This window comes from Lolium rigidum, chromosome 7, assembly GCF_022539505.1.
Source record: "Lolium rigidum isolate FL_2022 chromosome 7, APGP_CSIRO_Lrig_0.1, whole genome shotgun sequence".
Classification (NCBI taxonomy): Eukaryota; Viridiplantae; Streptophyta; class Magnoliopsida; order Poales; family Poaceae; genus Lolium; species Lolium rigidum.
Genome location: NC_061514.1, coordinates 74559419 through 74573504, shown reverse-complemented (window position 1 = coordinate 74573504; position 14086 = coordinate 74559419). Strand labels below are relative to the sequence as shown.

The following is a 14086-nucleotide window of genomic DNA, read 5'->3' as shown; positions in this document are numbered from 1 at the left end:
GCCTTTTAGTGACGGGGATTATTGTTACGTGGGACGTTCAAATAGTTGTTAGCACAGTCTTGGCAATAAGTATGCATCCTAGACGCTCTATGTTCTTCCTCTTCCATCGCGCTAGCCTCCCTGATTGACATGTTATACTCATGAGGCATGTAGTATTGGCTCGAGTGAGAACACGCTCCCGAATGTACAATAAAGTTGAAGGAAATATGAAAGTTTGTCTACATGTGCTTCTTACTATAGTCCGTGTTTGCGCAAATTAGGAACGTATGAGGTGCAAATATCAAAGTCTGCAAATCTGAAAATCATGATCTGTGTCGTTAGATTGTGTTCTGACAGACAGATGTTGTACCCTCCTCGCATCTCCATTCATTTTGCAAAAGCACTCCTCTCACCTAGCTAATTCCTTCTCAGTCCATGCAGAATCCTCTTTCTAAGCTCATGCCCACTTGCCCAGCATCAGCTATGGCGACTGCTTGATCGGCTCCGACCAGTGCCCACATTCCCCGGTGCCCAAACATCCGCGATCACCAGATCTGATATTCCGATGTAGCGCCACAATACTCTGCTCTGGCGGTTGCCCTGATGTATTTCTTCTCAGGTTAAGGCGGTTCGGCCTGCCGGCTAACTATAACTCCGTCCCGCCGCATCCATTTACAGATTTCCGGCTTTAGTTTTGTCCAATCCTCATCTTCTTATGGAGATTCCATCTTCGATTACAGAATCAAAATTAATCATGGAACCAGACTAGATGGGAATTTTTGTGTCATACGATGAGGCCAAATCTCACACGACGATAAGTCGGAGGAAGAGCTGTTCAAGAGGGATTATATGTAAATCGTGTTATGGACTGCGGGTGTTCTTTTGCAAAATGCACATACCAGATATGGGAGGTGCTAACGGGAAATCATGGACATTGGCCCATGATCGAATGGCCAGCATATTTTTTTTTTTTTAAGATTTGCAGACTTTGTCCATTTTCACCTGATATGTGCCCGCACAAATTTCCATGCAGAAATCAACATGTATGTTTCTTCAATAAAAATATAAACTTTGGTGCTCTAAACAAGCCAAAAAAAAAATGGCACTCAACTTGTCTTTTTTAGCACAAGTCGCAATATTTGTGTTTCGTCCATAAAAAATTGCAAACAACGAACTAACATGAACATGACAATGTCTAAATAAATCATATATTTTGGCATCCATAAAAAGATATGTGTGCAGAAGAGCCGAATTGCATTTCTGTGCCTACCTCTACATTACACTTACCCTAAATTGTCCATAGTGTAGATATTAACATGACTGATTTTCTTTCTACGCCTTTCGTGCGAAATAAACGCGCATTGCGGAAATCAATGGATACGGTATCTCGCGGGCTTCTTTTTTATCAGAAAAACAATCAGAGGCTAATCTTTGTTTAATCCCGCGATAACGAGAGCAGCTCATGATTAGTTAGGATTTTCTATATAAAGTCCTACGCGCGGCAGACGCTGAGACCGACACAACAGTGCCACACAGCAATTGCAGCCCCTCTCTCCCAAAGCTAATTTAATTTTGCTTCGTTCTTCCCATCCTACACAACACAACATCGACGGCCTGCCCCCTGCGGCGAGCGACATTTCTCAGTGGTCACCGGCCTCCTCCAGAGATTGATGGGGTGCAAGTCGTGCCAGAAGCCCAAGGCGCAGCACCGCAAGGGCCTGTGGTCGCCGGAGGAGGACCAGAAGCTCCGCGACTACATCATCCGCTTCGGCCACAGCTGCTGGAGCACCGTCCCCGTCAAGGCCGGTAAGAACCCCTGAGCCACCGCCGCCGCTGCATTCACGCGCCGTTTCCCGGAGAATTTCGACGGGGAATTGGACAGATTTTCTTGTCTACTTGCATTGCGGAGAGCCTTCCATTTGAAGTAGCAAGAAACTCAATTTCCACTGTCCCCTGATCGTGCTCGTGTTTCTGGAATGTACCTTGTGTCTTGTGGGGAGGGAAAGGATGGGGATTTTTTTGTCAAGAAAACAGTTGACGAAACTCTGTAGCTTCGCCTGCTTGTTGATTGAATTCATCATGTTTTTCCTGGGTGAAATGTACCTTGGCTTGTGTGGCTAAAATTTCCCATGAATTGCCCGCCCGTGCAGGACTTCAGAGGAACGGCAAGAGCTGCAGGCTGCGATGGATCAACTACCTGCGGCCGGGGCTGAAGCACGGCATGTTCTCCGGGGAGGAAGAAGACACCGTCATGCGCCTCCACGCCACACTCGGCAACAAGTAAGCTCACATCAGCCTTCTCACCTTTCTCCCAAGTCCCACCTCACCTTCACAGACAGGAGCAGAGATTGCTGACGACCAGAAGGTCACCGCTGATTAGTAGGCGTCACTGAACAATTTATTTTCTCGAAAAAAGAACTCTTCCATCTAGAATTCTAAATATTTCTTAGTGCTAGAAAAAAGGTCAAATTTTGCGTATGCTTAGCTAGATGCTATACCTGCTACGGCTGCTTGTCCCATTTTGCTAGTGTCAGCATGGCAAATTGAGGAAAAAAACGTTGGGTTTTTGCTGGTGAAAACAAAAGGAAATGCTGATGTCTGCCATGAAGACCGCTTTACGTGGTGGTGCTGATGCTGACACCTGCGTTCCATATCGAGGCACTCCATTGTTTCTTTCTGATGAAGTGCTCGTTTGGTGATCGTGAGCAACCACCTCGCTTTCACTAAAACCTGCTGAAAAGTTTGCTTCGTCACGGCTAACCTCTTTTTTTGGACAAAAGATAAACAGCTAAACTTTTTTTTTCGGGAGAAAAAACAACACAACTGAACTCGTGTCTAATGCTTTCTATGTTTCTAAAGAGGCTTTGCAGCTGGCTGTCGGTGCAAGCAAGCTAATTTCGTACGTCAACGCTCACCATACCGTCCTTGATTTTTCTCGAGTAACCTATACTGTTCTTAATTTCGATAATGAACGATAATCATGTATGAACACGTACGCGTGTGCTACAGTCAACTGTTCAGACCAATCATAGTGAAACACATGCTTTGACAATCCGAACGAAGAAGATATATGGTACTGCTAAAACGTACAGTCATAGATTCTTTTATTTGAATGGATGTACTGCAATACCCCAAGATAAAGAATCATAAGATGAATAGTATGCGGCCTGTACAAACAGGCCCCCGTACAATAACATACTGGAGCACCTTTTATTTTGGAGAATGACTATATCATAGTACAATATTAATTGTAAGAGATATGAGGTCAGTGGACTTGCCAATTCAACAATACAAGTACACGATTTTAAACTAGACATTGCCCTTCTAACAGCGAAAACGTTCAGCCTTCTGTAAATTCAGAGCGCAAATTGATGACTTCATGACGTGCTTCTCTAACGTGAAGATGTTATTTTCTTGGCGCAGGTGGTCTCAGATAGCGCAGCACCTGCCGGGGCGGACCGACAACGAGGTGAAGAACTACTGGAACTCCTACCTCAAGAAGCGCGTCGAGGGCGCGCGGTCGCCAGCCAAGTCCGCCGGCTCGGACGCGCCGCGGAGCCCGACGCCCAGCGAGAACGGCCAAGAACGCAGCGTCGCTGACCGGCCGGCGAACTCCGGCTCGTCCGGGCCGCCGGCGCTGGAGTCATCGTCGTCCGCCGACGACTTGAGCTGCCTCACGGGTCCCGGCATCCGGCCGCACGCGCCCGTGCTCCCCAAGGTCATGTTCGCGGACTGGCTCGACATGGACTACGGCACCGCCCTGCTGGCGCCGAGCGGCCTAGACGCGGCCTTCGGAGGCAGCCCGGGCCCGGCGCAGCATGGTCTGAGCCACCAGGGGTCCGTGCAGGTGGACGGCCCGTGCAGCGGCGGCGGCAACGCCGTGGACTCGTTTCACGGGCTCGGCGACGGCGGCATCTGCTGGGATTTCGACGCGGACCTAATGCAGATGCAGGGCGGGGCAGTAGGGTTCTGCGACCTGCTCTCCGTCAGCGATTTCCTCGGGATCAACTAGCTTTTGGCGGGAACCCCGTCGTGATCGAGCGGCGAAGTGTTTAATCCGTTGTCCAGTGTTGTTGTAAATCATCGTGCCGTGTTTGTGCGGTTTCGAAATTAGCATGTAGCGTAGTATGTGCAGAGCGTTGGTTCTTCGTAAGAGTTGGTAGCCTGCTCTGGTTCCATAGAACGTACAGAAAGAATAACGGGAACAGAGCGCAAAGGATTTCATGGTTCGTTTGTGAAGGGGAAGGAGTGGCCGGCCGTGTCTCGGTATTCGCAAGGAGTTCCACTGATTAGTGGTTTATTTCCGACTACTTCGTTCAACAGTGAGCATGGTTGAAATGAAAAAAGGAGTCTGAAAAAACTGAAACAGCCTACGGCTACTCCGGTAGTCTGTAATCTCATTAGGCTGTCAAACCGCTTTCACTCGATAGTACTTCTCAGTATATGATATACTATCTTCATCCCAAAACCGTAAGGTTTATAGTATTATTTTTAGAAAATCAAACTATGTCAAATTTAGCTAAGCTTTTAACAAAGATCATGAACATGCAAATTACAAAATTAATATCATTAAATAGATAATAAAATATATTTTCGTATGGTATCTACAAAATGCTATATTTGTTGATAGATTATTCTAAAAAATTGTCAAATTTTACTTGGTTTAACTTTTCAAAAATATATAAACCTTCAGCTTCAAAAAAACATATGTTGTACTAAATCAACGATATTTATTATAGATCAGAGAAACTATATAAAATGTTATTACAATTAACATAGGTTGTAAATAATACGTTATTGATAGGAACACTTACAATCGCGAAGTCTTCAAAAATCGATCTTATCACCGCTGTGTCAGTGACATACTGTAGTTGTTATGTGTACGAATATATGTTGGGATTTATAGAAGTTATTTAAATAGAAAAAGATAATTTAGAGTTAAGAGATCAGATATGTATCATTTAGGTTATTACTTAGGGGGTCAAGTAAGTCCTCCTATATAAGGAACATCGGATGTACCAATTGGAAATCAATCAAAGAGAATATTGTCGCTTATTTTTATCTACTTCTCAGTAATTATCTCTTTCCTCTTTAAATAACTTCCACATATTCCAGTATAGCATAATCCTATATCTCTACACATAACAACTATCGAACTCTTGACAAGCACCTCGTCCTCAAGCTGCTCAGGCGGTGGCCACGGTTGCTGCCCAAGGTAACCACAAATTGATGAAGTGTAACGCCAACTCCCTGAGATATGCTGAAGACAACTTCGTACCTTTGTGGGTGTACCAAAACATGATATTTTCTTGACTAATTCTGACCATGCTTGCTGGACGAGGTGGCACTACTTCCACTCATCCTTGTACTTCCTCTGCGGCCATTTTCCCGAGGGGGCTATCTGCACCAACTATTGGTAGGTGGGGGCAGAATTGGGGAAGGAGTTGGGGTGGGATTTGAGGTGTAAGGGTGGGGGTGCGAAGTGCTGGAGGTGGCCAATCTGCCCAGCGGGTAGAGTTTTGACGGGATCCACGACACAATTCCCCTGGAGAAGGGGGCATTAGAGGTGATGTTGGTGAGGGACATGGAGGTGGTGTCATGGGTGGTTGCTGCATCCACGGAAACGGGTGGCGGGGGAAGGGTTGTCAGGCGTTGCTCGAGCATTGTCAAGAGTTGCACCAGCCCAACGAGGGACACCTAGTCCTCCTCTCATTGGCCCGTGAGGTTCTCCAAATGCTTCGCCTTGATATCATCTGCTCCATAACCTCTACCTTGATTTCTTTGCCCACCATCATAGATGGATCTGATACCAACTTGTAAGAAACTAAACCCTAATTACTAAGAATTACATAAAAAATAAACGACAATAATCTAAAGGATTGCATAAAAATAAACGACAATAATCTAAAGGATACATAACTCATTTCTTAACTATCTTTCCTATTTAAATAATTTCCATATATATCAATATAGCATAATCCTATATTCCTACACATAACATCAAACCACATAGGTTCATGACTCAATATTTTTGCACCCGCTACCAAACCTGGTACCAAAGGCCGAAAGCCAGGGGCGGAGCCATAGATAAAAAGTTTACCTGATGAATCTCTCCAACACAACGCAAAAAAGTTAGGCCTGCAGCTAAGCGAGCTGGAAATGTGGCTACCCCAATGCACATTTTCAGCTTAACATGATACACAGGTCTTATTAAGCTCATACTTAGTGCTACCAATTTTTGTTGACTCTAATGTACATGTCGTATATCTCTTCCCATGACAAATGCATGTTGCTTTTCCCTGTCAACTATACAAGGCGGAAATCAGGTGGAATGAAATTACCACATAAAAAACATGCAATGTATTGCATCAAAATAAATGTGATATTCTTGTTATGCAGAGCATTTTGTTGATACATGGTTTCGGTCGATAAGAAGTTGTTGAAAAATACAATAGGGTACAGCGAGATAGTGATGCGCATGTTGGAAATAGTACAATAAAAAATACCACAATATCATAGACTGTCGACACCATGATCACTCATTGAATATAGATGGGTATATGTATTACAAATCACTTGTATTGACGATGCCATTGATACGTCCCAAACGTATCTATAATTTCTTATGTTTCATGCTACTTTTATGATGATACTCACATGTTTTATACACATTATATGTCATATTTATGCATTTTCCGGCACTAACCTATTGACGAGATGCCGAAGAGTCGATTCTTGTTTTCTGTTGTTTTTGGTTTCAGAAATCCTAGTAAGGAAATATTCTCGGAATTGGACGAAATCAACGCCCGGGGACCTATTTTTCCACGAAGCTTCCAGAAGACCGGAGGACTTACGAAGTGGGGCCACGAGGTGGCGCCACACTAGGGCGGCGCGGCCCAAGCCTTGGCCGCGCCGGCCTGTTGTGTGGGGCCCTCATGTGGCCCCCTGACCTGCCCTTCCGCCTACATATAGTCTTCGTCGCGAAACCCCCGCATGCGAGAGCCACGATACGGAAAACCTTCCGAGACGCCGCCGCCGCCAATCCCATCTCGGGGGATTCAGGAGATCGCCTCCGGCACCCTGCCGGAGAGGGGAATCATCTCCCGGAGGTCTCTTCATCGCCATGATCGCCTCCGGATCGATGTGTGAGTAGTTCACCCCTGGACTATGGGTCCATAGCAGTAACTAGATGGTCGTCTTCTCCCCATTGTGCTATCATGTTAGATCTTGTGAGTTGCCTATCATGATCAAGATCATCTATTTGTAATCCTTCATGTTGTGTTTGTTGGGATCCGATGAATATTGAATACTATGTCAAGTTGATTATCAATCTATCATATATGTTATTTATGTTCTTGCATGCTCTCAGTTGCTAGTAGAGGCTCCGGCCAAGTTGATACTTGTGACTCCAAGAGGGAGTATTTATGCTCGATAGTGGGTTCATGCCTCCATTAAATGCGGGACGAGTGACGAAAGTTCTAAGGTTGTGGATGTCTTGTTGCCACTAGGGATAAAACATTGATGCTTTTTCTAAGGATATTTGTGTTGATTACATTACGCACCATACTTAATGCAATTGTCCGTTGTTTACAACTTAATATCGGAGGGGTTCGGATGATAACTCGAAGGTGAACTTTTTAGGCATAGATGCATGTTGGATAGCGGTCTATGTACTTTGTCGTAATGCCACGATTAAATCTCATAGTACTCATCATGATATATGTATGTGCATTGTTATGCCTTCTTTATTTGTCAATTGTCCAACTGTAATTTGTTCACCCAACATCTGCTATCTTATAGGAGAGACACCGCTAGTGAACTGTGGACCCCGATCCTATTCTTTACATCTGAAATACAAACTGCTTCAATTGTTCTTTACTGTTCTTCGCAAACAACCATCATCATCCACACTATACATCTAATCCTTTGTTTACAGCAAGCCGGTGAGATTGACAACCTCGCTGTTACGTTGGGGCAAAGTTCTGTGATTGTGTTGTGCAGGTTCCACGTTGGCGCCGGAATCCCGGGTGTTGCGCCGCACTACACTCCTCCGCCATCAACCTTCAACGTGCTTCTTGACTCCTACTGGTTCGATAAACCGTGGTTTCTTACTGAGGGAAACTTGCTGCTGTACGCATCACACCTTCCACTTGGGGTTCCCAACGGGCGTGTGCTTTACGCGTCATCAAGCTAAATTTCTGGTGCCGTTGCCGGGGAGACCAAGACACGCTGCAAGGGGAGTCTCCACTTCCAATCTCTTTACTTTGTTTTTGTCTTGCTTTATTTTATTTACTACTTTGTTTGCTGCACTTATATCAAAACACAAAAAAAATAGTTGCTAGCTTTACTTTATTTACTGTCTTGTTCTCCATATTAAAAACACAAAAAAATTAGTTACTTGCATTTTTACTTCTGTTATCATGTCTAGCTCTGCACCTGTTACTTCTTCACCTGAGGAATTAGTCTTCACTTTTAAACAAGGGGATGAGGAGAGTTTTAAAGATGCTTGGTCTAGAATTTTTTATTCTTATCGTAAAGCTGAACCTCAAATGACTCTAAGTTTTCTCCTTAGTAACTTTTATTTTGGGCTTATGATTCGCTATAGATATGCCTTGGATGCTGTAGTGGGAGGAGATTTCCTTCATTGCGACGGTGATCAAGCTTTTAATGCCATAAAAAAATTGGTTGCATCACATAGTTCAGCTAATAACTTTGATTCAGCTCTTATTAGCATCTATAATAGATTAAACACCCTTGAGACAAGTGCATCTTGGTTGAAAGAAAATTATAGTTATGTTCGTAACCGTCTTGATCAAGTTTTAGTGAACTCTAAACCTTCAACATGGGACCTACTATTAAAGTTGTTATTGGTGGTGAAAATTTTCATGCCAATTGTGATGTTATGTCTGAATTTTGCCTTATTGATGGCGTGTATTTCACACGTTCGTTGGGCAACCCCAAGAGGAAGGTATGATGCGCACAGCAGCAAGTTTTCCCTCAGAAAGAAACCAAGGTTTATCGAACCAGGAGGAGCCAAGAAGCACGTTGAAGGTTGATGGCGGCGGGATGTAGTGCGGGGCAACACCGAGATTCCGGCGCCAACGTGGAACCCGCACAACACAACCAAAGTACTTTGCCACAACGAAACAGGTGAGGTTGTCAATCTCACCGGCTTCATTGTAACAAAGGATTAACCGTATTGTGTGGAAGATGATTGTTTGCGAGAGAAAACAGTAAAAACAAGTATTGCGAGCAGATTTGTATTTCGAGTATTAAAGAATGGACCGGGGTCCACAGATTCACTAGAGGTGTCTCTCCCATAAGATAAAAGCATGTTGGGTGAACAAATTACGATCGGGCAATTGACAAATAGAGAGGGCATAACAATGCACATACATGACATGATAAGTATAGTGAGATTTAATTGGGCATTACGAAAAAGTACATAGACCGCAATCCAACTGCATCTATGCCTAAAAAGTCCACCTTCGAGGTTATCATCCGAACCCCTTCCGATATTAAGTTGCAAAACAACGGACAATTGCATTAAGTATGGTGCGTAATGTAATCAACAACTACATCCTCGGACATAGCGCCAATGTTTTATCCCTAGTGGCAACAGCACAACACAACCTTAGAACTTTCTGTCACTGTCCCAGGTGTCAATGCAGGCATGAACCCACTATCGAGCATAAATACTCCCTCTTGGAGGTAAAAGTAAAAACTTGGCCAGAGCCTCTACTAGAAACGGAGAGCATGCAAGATCATAAACAACACATATGTAATAACTTGATAATTAACATGACATGGTATTCTCTATCCATCGGATCCCGACAAACACAACATAGAGTATTACGGATAGATGATCTTGATCATGTTAGGCAGCTCACAAGATCCAACAATGAAGCACAATGAGGAGAAGACAACCATCTAGCTACTGCTATGGACCCATAGTCCAGGGGTGAACTACTCACTCATCACTCCGGAGGCGACCATGGCGGTGTAGAGTCCTCCGGGAGATGAATCCCCTCTCGGCAGGGTGCCGGAGGAGATCTCGGAATCCCCGAGATGGGATCGGCGGCGGCGGCGGCGTCTCAGTAAGGTTTTCCGTATCGTGGTTTTTCGCATCAGAGGTTTCGCGACGGAGGCTTTAAGTAGGCGGAAGGGCAGAGTCGGGGGCCAGACGAGGGGGCCACACCATAGGGCGGCGCGGGCCCCCCCTTGGCCGCGCCGCCACGTGGTGTCGCCACCTCGTGGCCCCACTTCGTATGTTCTCCGGTCTTCTGGAAGCTCCGTGGAAAAATAGGCCCCTGGGTTTTCGTTTCGTCCAATTCCGAGAATATTTCGTTACTAGGATTTCTGAAACCAAAAACAGCGAGAAAACGAGAGCGGCACTTCGGCATCTTGTTAATAGGTTAGTTCCGAGAAAATGCACGAATATGACATAAAGTATGCATAAAACATGTAGGTATCATCAATAATATGGCATAGAACATAAGAAATTATCGATACGTCGGAGACGTATCAAGCATCCCCAAGCTTAGTTCCGCTCGTCCTGAGCGGGTAAAAGCGATAACAAAGATAATTTCTGAAGTGATATGCCATCATAACCTTGATCATACTATTTGTAAACATATGTAGTGAATGCAGCGATCAAAACAATGGTAATGACATGAGTAAACAAGTGAATCATATAGCAAAGACTTTTCATGAATAGTACTTCAAGACAAGTTTTAATAAGTCTTGCATAAGAGTTAACTCATAAAGCAATAAATCAAAGTAAAGGTATTGAAGCAACACAAAGGAAGATTAAGTTTCAGCGGTTGCTTTCAACTTGTAACATGTATATCTCATGGATAATAGTCAACATAGAGTAATATAACAAGTACAATATGCAAGTATGTAGGAATCAATGCACAGTTCACACAAGTGTTTGCTTCTTGAGGTGGAGAGAGATAGGTGAACTGACTCAACATAAAAGTAAAAGAGAATGGTCCTTCAAAAAGGAAAGCATCGATTGCTATATTTGTGCTAGAGCTTTTATTTTGAAAACATGAAACAATTTTGTCAATGGTAGTAATAAAGCATATGAGTTATGTACATTATATCTTACAAGTTGCAAGTCTCATGCATAGTATACTAATAGTGCCCGCACCTTGTCCTAATTAACTTGGACTACCGGATCTTTGCAATGCACATGTTTTGACCAAGTGTCACAATGGGGTACCTCCATGCCGCCTGTACAAAGGTCTAAGGAGAAAGCTCGCATTTTGGATTTCTCGCTTTTGATTATTCTCAACTTAGACATCCATACCGGGACAACATGGACAACAGATAATGGACTCCTCTTTAATGCATAAGAATGTGGCAACAATTATTATTCTCATATGAGATTGAGAATATATGTCCAAAGCTCGAAACTTCCACCATGAATCATGGCTTTAGTTAGCGGCCCAAAGTTCTTCTCTAACAATATGCATGCTCCAACCATGAAGGTGGTAGATCTCTCTTGCTTCGAGACAAGACGGACATGCATAGCAACTCACATGATATCCAACAAAGAATAGTTGATGGCGTCCCCGGAAACATGGTTATCGCACAACAAGCAACTTAATAAGAGATAAAGTGCATAAGTACATATTCAATACCACAATAGTTTTTAAGCTATTTGTCCCATGAGCTATATATTGCAAAGGTGAATGATGGAATTTTAAAGGTAGAACTCAAGCAATTTACTTTGGAATGGCGGATAAATACCATGTAGTAGGTAGGTATGGTGGACACAAATGGCATAGTGGTTGGCTCAAGTATTTTGGATGCATGAGAAGTATTCCCTCTCGATACAAGGTTTAGGCTAGCAAGGTTATTTGAAACAAACACAAGGATGAACGGTACAGCAAAACTCACATAAAAGACATATGGTAAACATTATAAGACTCCATACCGTCTTCCTTGTTGTTCAAAACTCAATACTAGATGTTATTTAGACTCTAGAGAAACCAAATATGCAAACCAAATTAATAAGCTCTAAGTATTTCTTCATTAATGGGTGCAAAGTATATGATGCAAGAGCTTAAGCATGAGCACAACAATTGCCAAGTATCAAATTATCCAAGACATTTTAGAGTTACTACATGTAGCATTTTCCAATTCCAACCATATAACAATTTAACGAAGACGAAACTTCGCCATGAATACTATGAGTAGAGCCTAAGGACATATTTGTCCATATGCTACAGCGGAGCGTGTCTCTCTCCCATAAAGTGAATGCTAGGATCCATTTTATTCAAACAAAACAAAAAACAAAAACAAACCGACGCTCCAAGCAAAGTGCATAAGATGTGACGGAATAAAAATATAGTTTCGGGGAGGAACCCGATAATGTTGTCGATGAAGAAGGGGATGCCTTGGGCATCCCCAAGCTTAGACGCTTGAGTCTTCTTAGAATATGCAGGGTTGAACCACCGGGGCATCCTCAAGCTTAGAGCTTTCACTCTCCTTGATCATATTGCATCATACTCCTCTCTTGATCCTTGAAAACTTCCTCCACACCAAACTCGAAACAACTCATTAGAGGGTTAGTGCATAATTAAAATTCACATGTTCAGAGGTGACACAATCATTCTTAACACTTCTGGACATTGCATAAAGCTACTTGGACATTAGTGGATCAAAGAAATTCATCCAACATAGCAAAAGAGGCAATGCGAAATAAAAGACAGAATCTGTCAAAACAGAACAGTCCGTAAAGATGGATTTTATTAGGCCACCAGACTTGCTCAAAGGAAAATGCTCAAATTGAATGAAAGTTGCGTACATATCTGAGGATCATGCTCGTAAATTGGCTTAATTTTCCGAGCTACCTACAGGGAGATAGATCCAGATTCGTGACAGACAAAGAAATCTGGAACTGCGCGAGTAATCCAAATCTAGTACTTACTTTTCTATCAAAGACTTTACTTGGCACAACAAAACATAAAACTAAGATAAGGAGAGGTTGCTACAGTAGTAAACAACTTCCAAGACACAAATATAAAACAAAAATACTGGAATAAAAACATGGGTTGTCTCCCATAAGCGCTTTTCTTTAACGCCTTTCAGCTAGGCGCAGAAAGTGTATATCAAGTAACATCAAGAGATGAAGCATTGATATCATAAGCTCCCCCATTTGTAGTGGTACTAGGGGCTTTGTCAATTTTAGGCCTATAATAATATTTCTTTGGTTTAGGCACTTTAGAGACATACATAAACTTTTGCTCCTTTCCCACATAAGCTTTCTCTCTAAACTGTAAAGATGAAAAGGTTGAACCCAAGGTTCCCATAGCTTTTTCAAGTTCGCCAATCCTATTAATTTGATTATCATGGTCAACACAAGTTCCTAGGACACTAATTCTTTCATCAATTCCTCCTAAGGATTTATCAAGTTCATCAGTTTTATCAAGTAATATCTCCAACTTAGTTTCAACACTCGGAAAATTTTTCTCTATGGTTTCCAATTTTTTCATAACATCCTCAAGGGAGGTTTCAATTTTAGTTTCATTAACAGGTGGTGTTCCAAATAAACTCTCAATAATGTTCTTCATGCACACACACACACACACTCATACTCTCTCTCTCTCTCTCTCTCTCTCTCTCTCTCTCCTCGCGCGCGCGCAAAAAAAAAAAAAAAAAAAAAAAAAAAAAAAAAAAAAAAAAAAAAAAAAAAAAAAAAAAAAAATATATATATAAAAAAAAAAAAAAAAAAAAAAAAAAAAAAAAAAAAAAAAAAAAAAAAAAAAAAAAAAAAAAAAAAAAAAAAAAAAAAAAAAAAAAAATTTATATATATTCATGCATGCATGCATGCATGCAGCAGCAGCAGCAGCGTTAGCAGCAGCAGCAACAGCAGCAGTCTGTTCAAACAAAAAAACAGCAGCAGCAGCGCATGCTCTCCAACTCACCGCCGCCAGCAGCAGCAGTTTTTTTTTTTTAAAAAAACTCTCTCTCTCTCTCTCTCTCTCCCTCCCTCTCTCTCTCTCTCTCTCTCTCTCTCTCTCTCTCTCTCTCTCTCTCTCTCTCTCTCTCTCTCTCTCTCTCTCTCTCTCTCTCTCTGTTGCATATATATATATAT

The 14086-nt window shown here is 42.6% G+C and overlaps 1 protein-coding gene across 1 annotated transcript; it reads left to right on the top strand.

Annotated features, from left to right (window-relative positions):
• The first annotated feature begins 1649 nt into the window (after positions 1–1649).
• LOC124679504 (transcription factor LAF1-like) lies at positions 1650–3991 on the top strand. The gene is made up of 3 exons (XM_047215245.1): positions 1650–1785; positions 2130–2259; positions 3403–3991. The coding sequence occupies exons 1-3, from the start codon at positions 1650–1652 to the stop codon at positions 3989–3991; spliced, it is 855 nt and encodes a 284-aa protein (XP_047071201.1).
• Positions 3992–14086: the final 10095 nt, after the last annotated feature.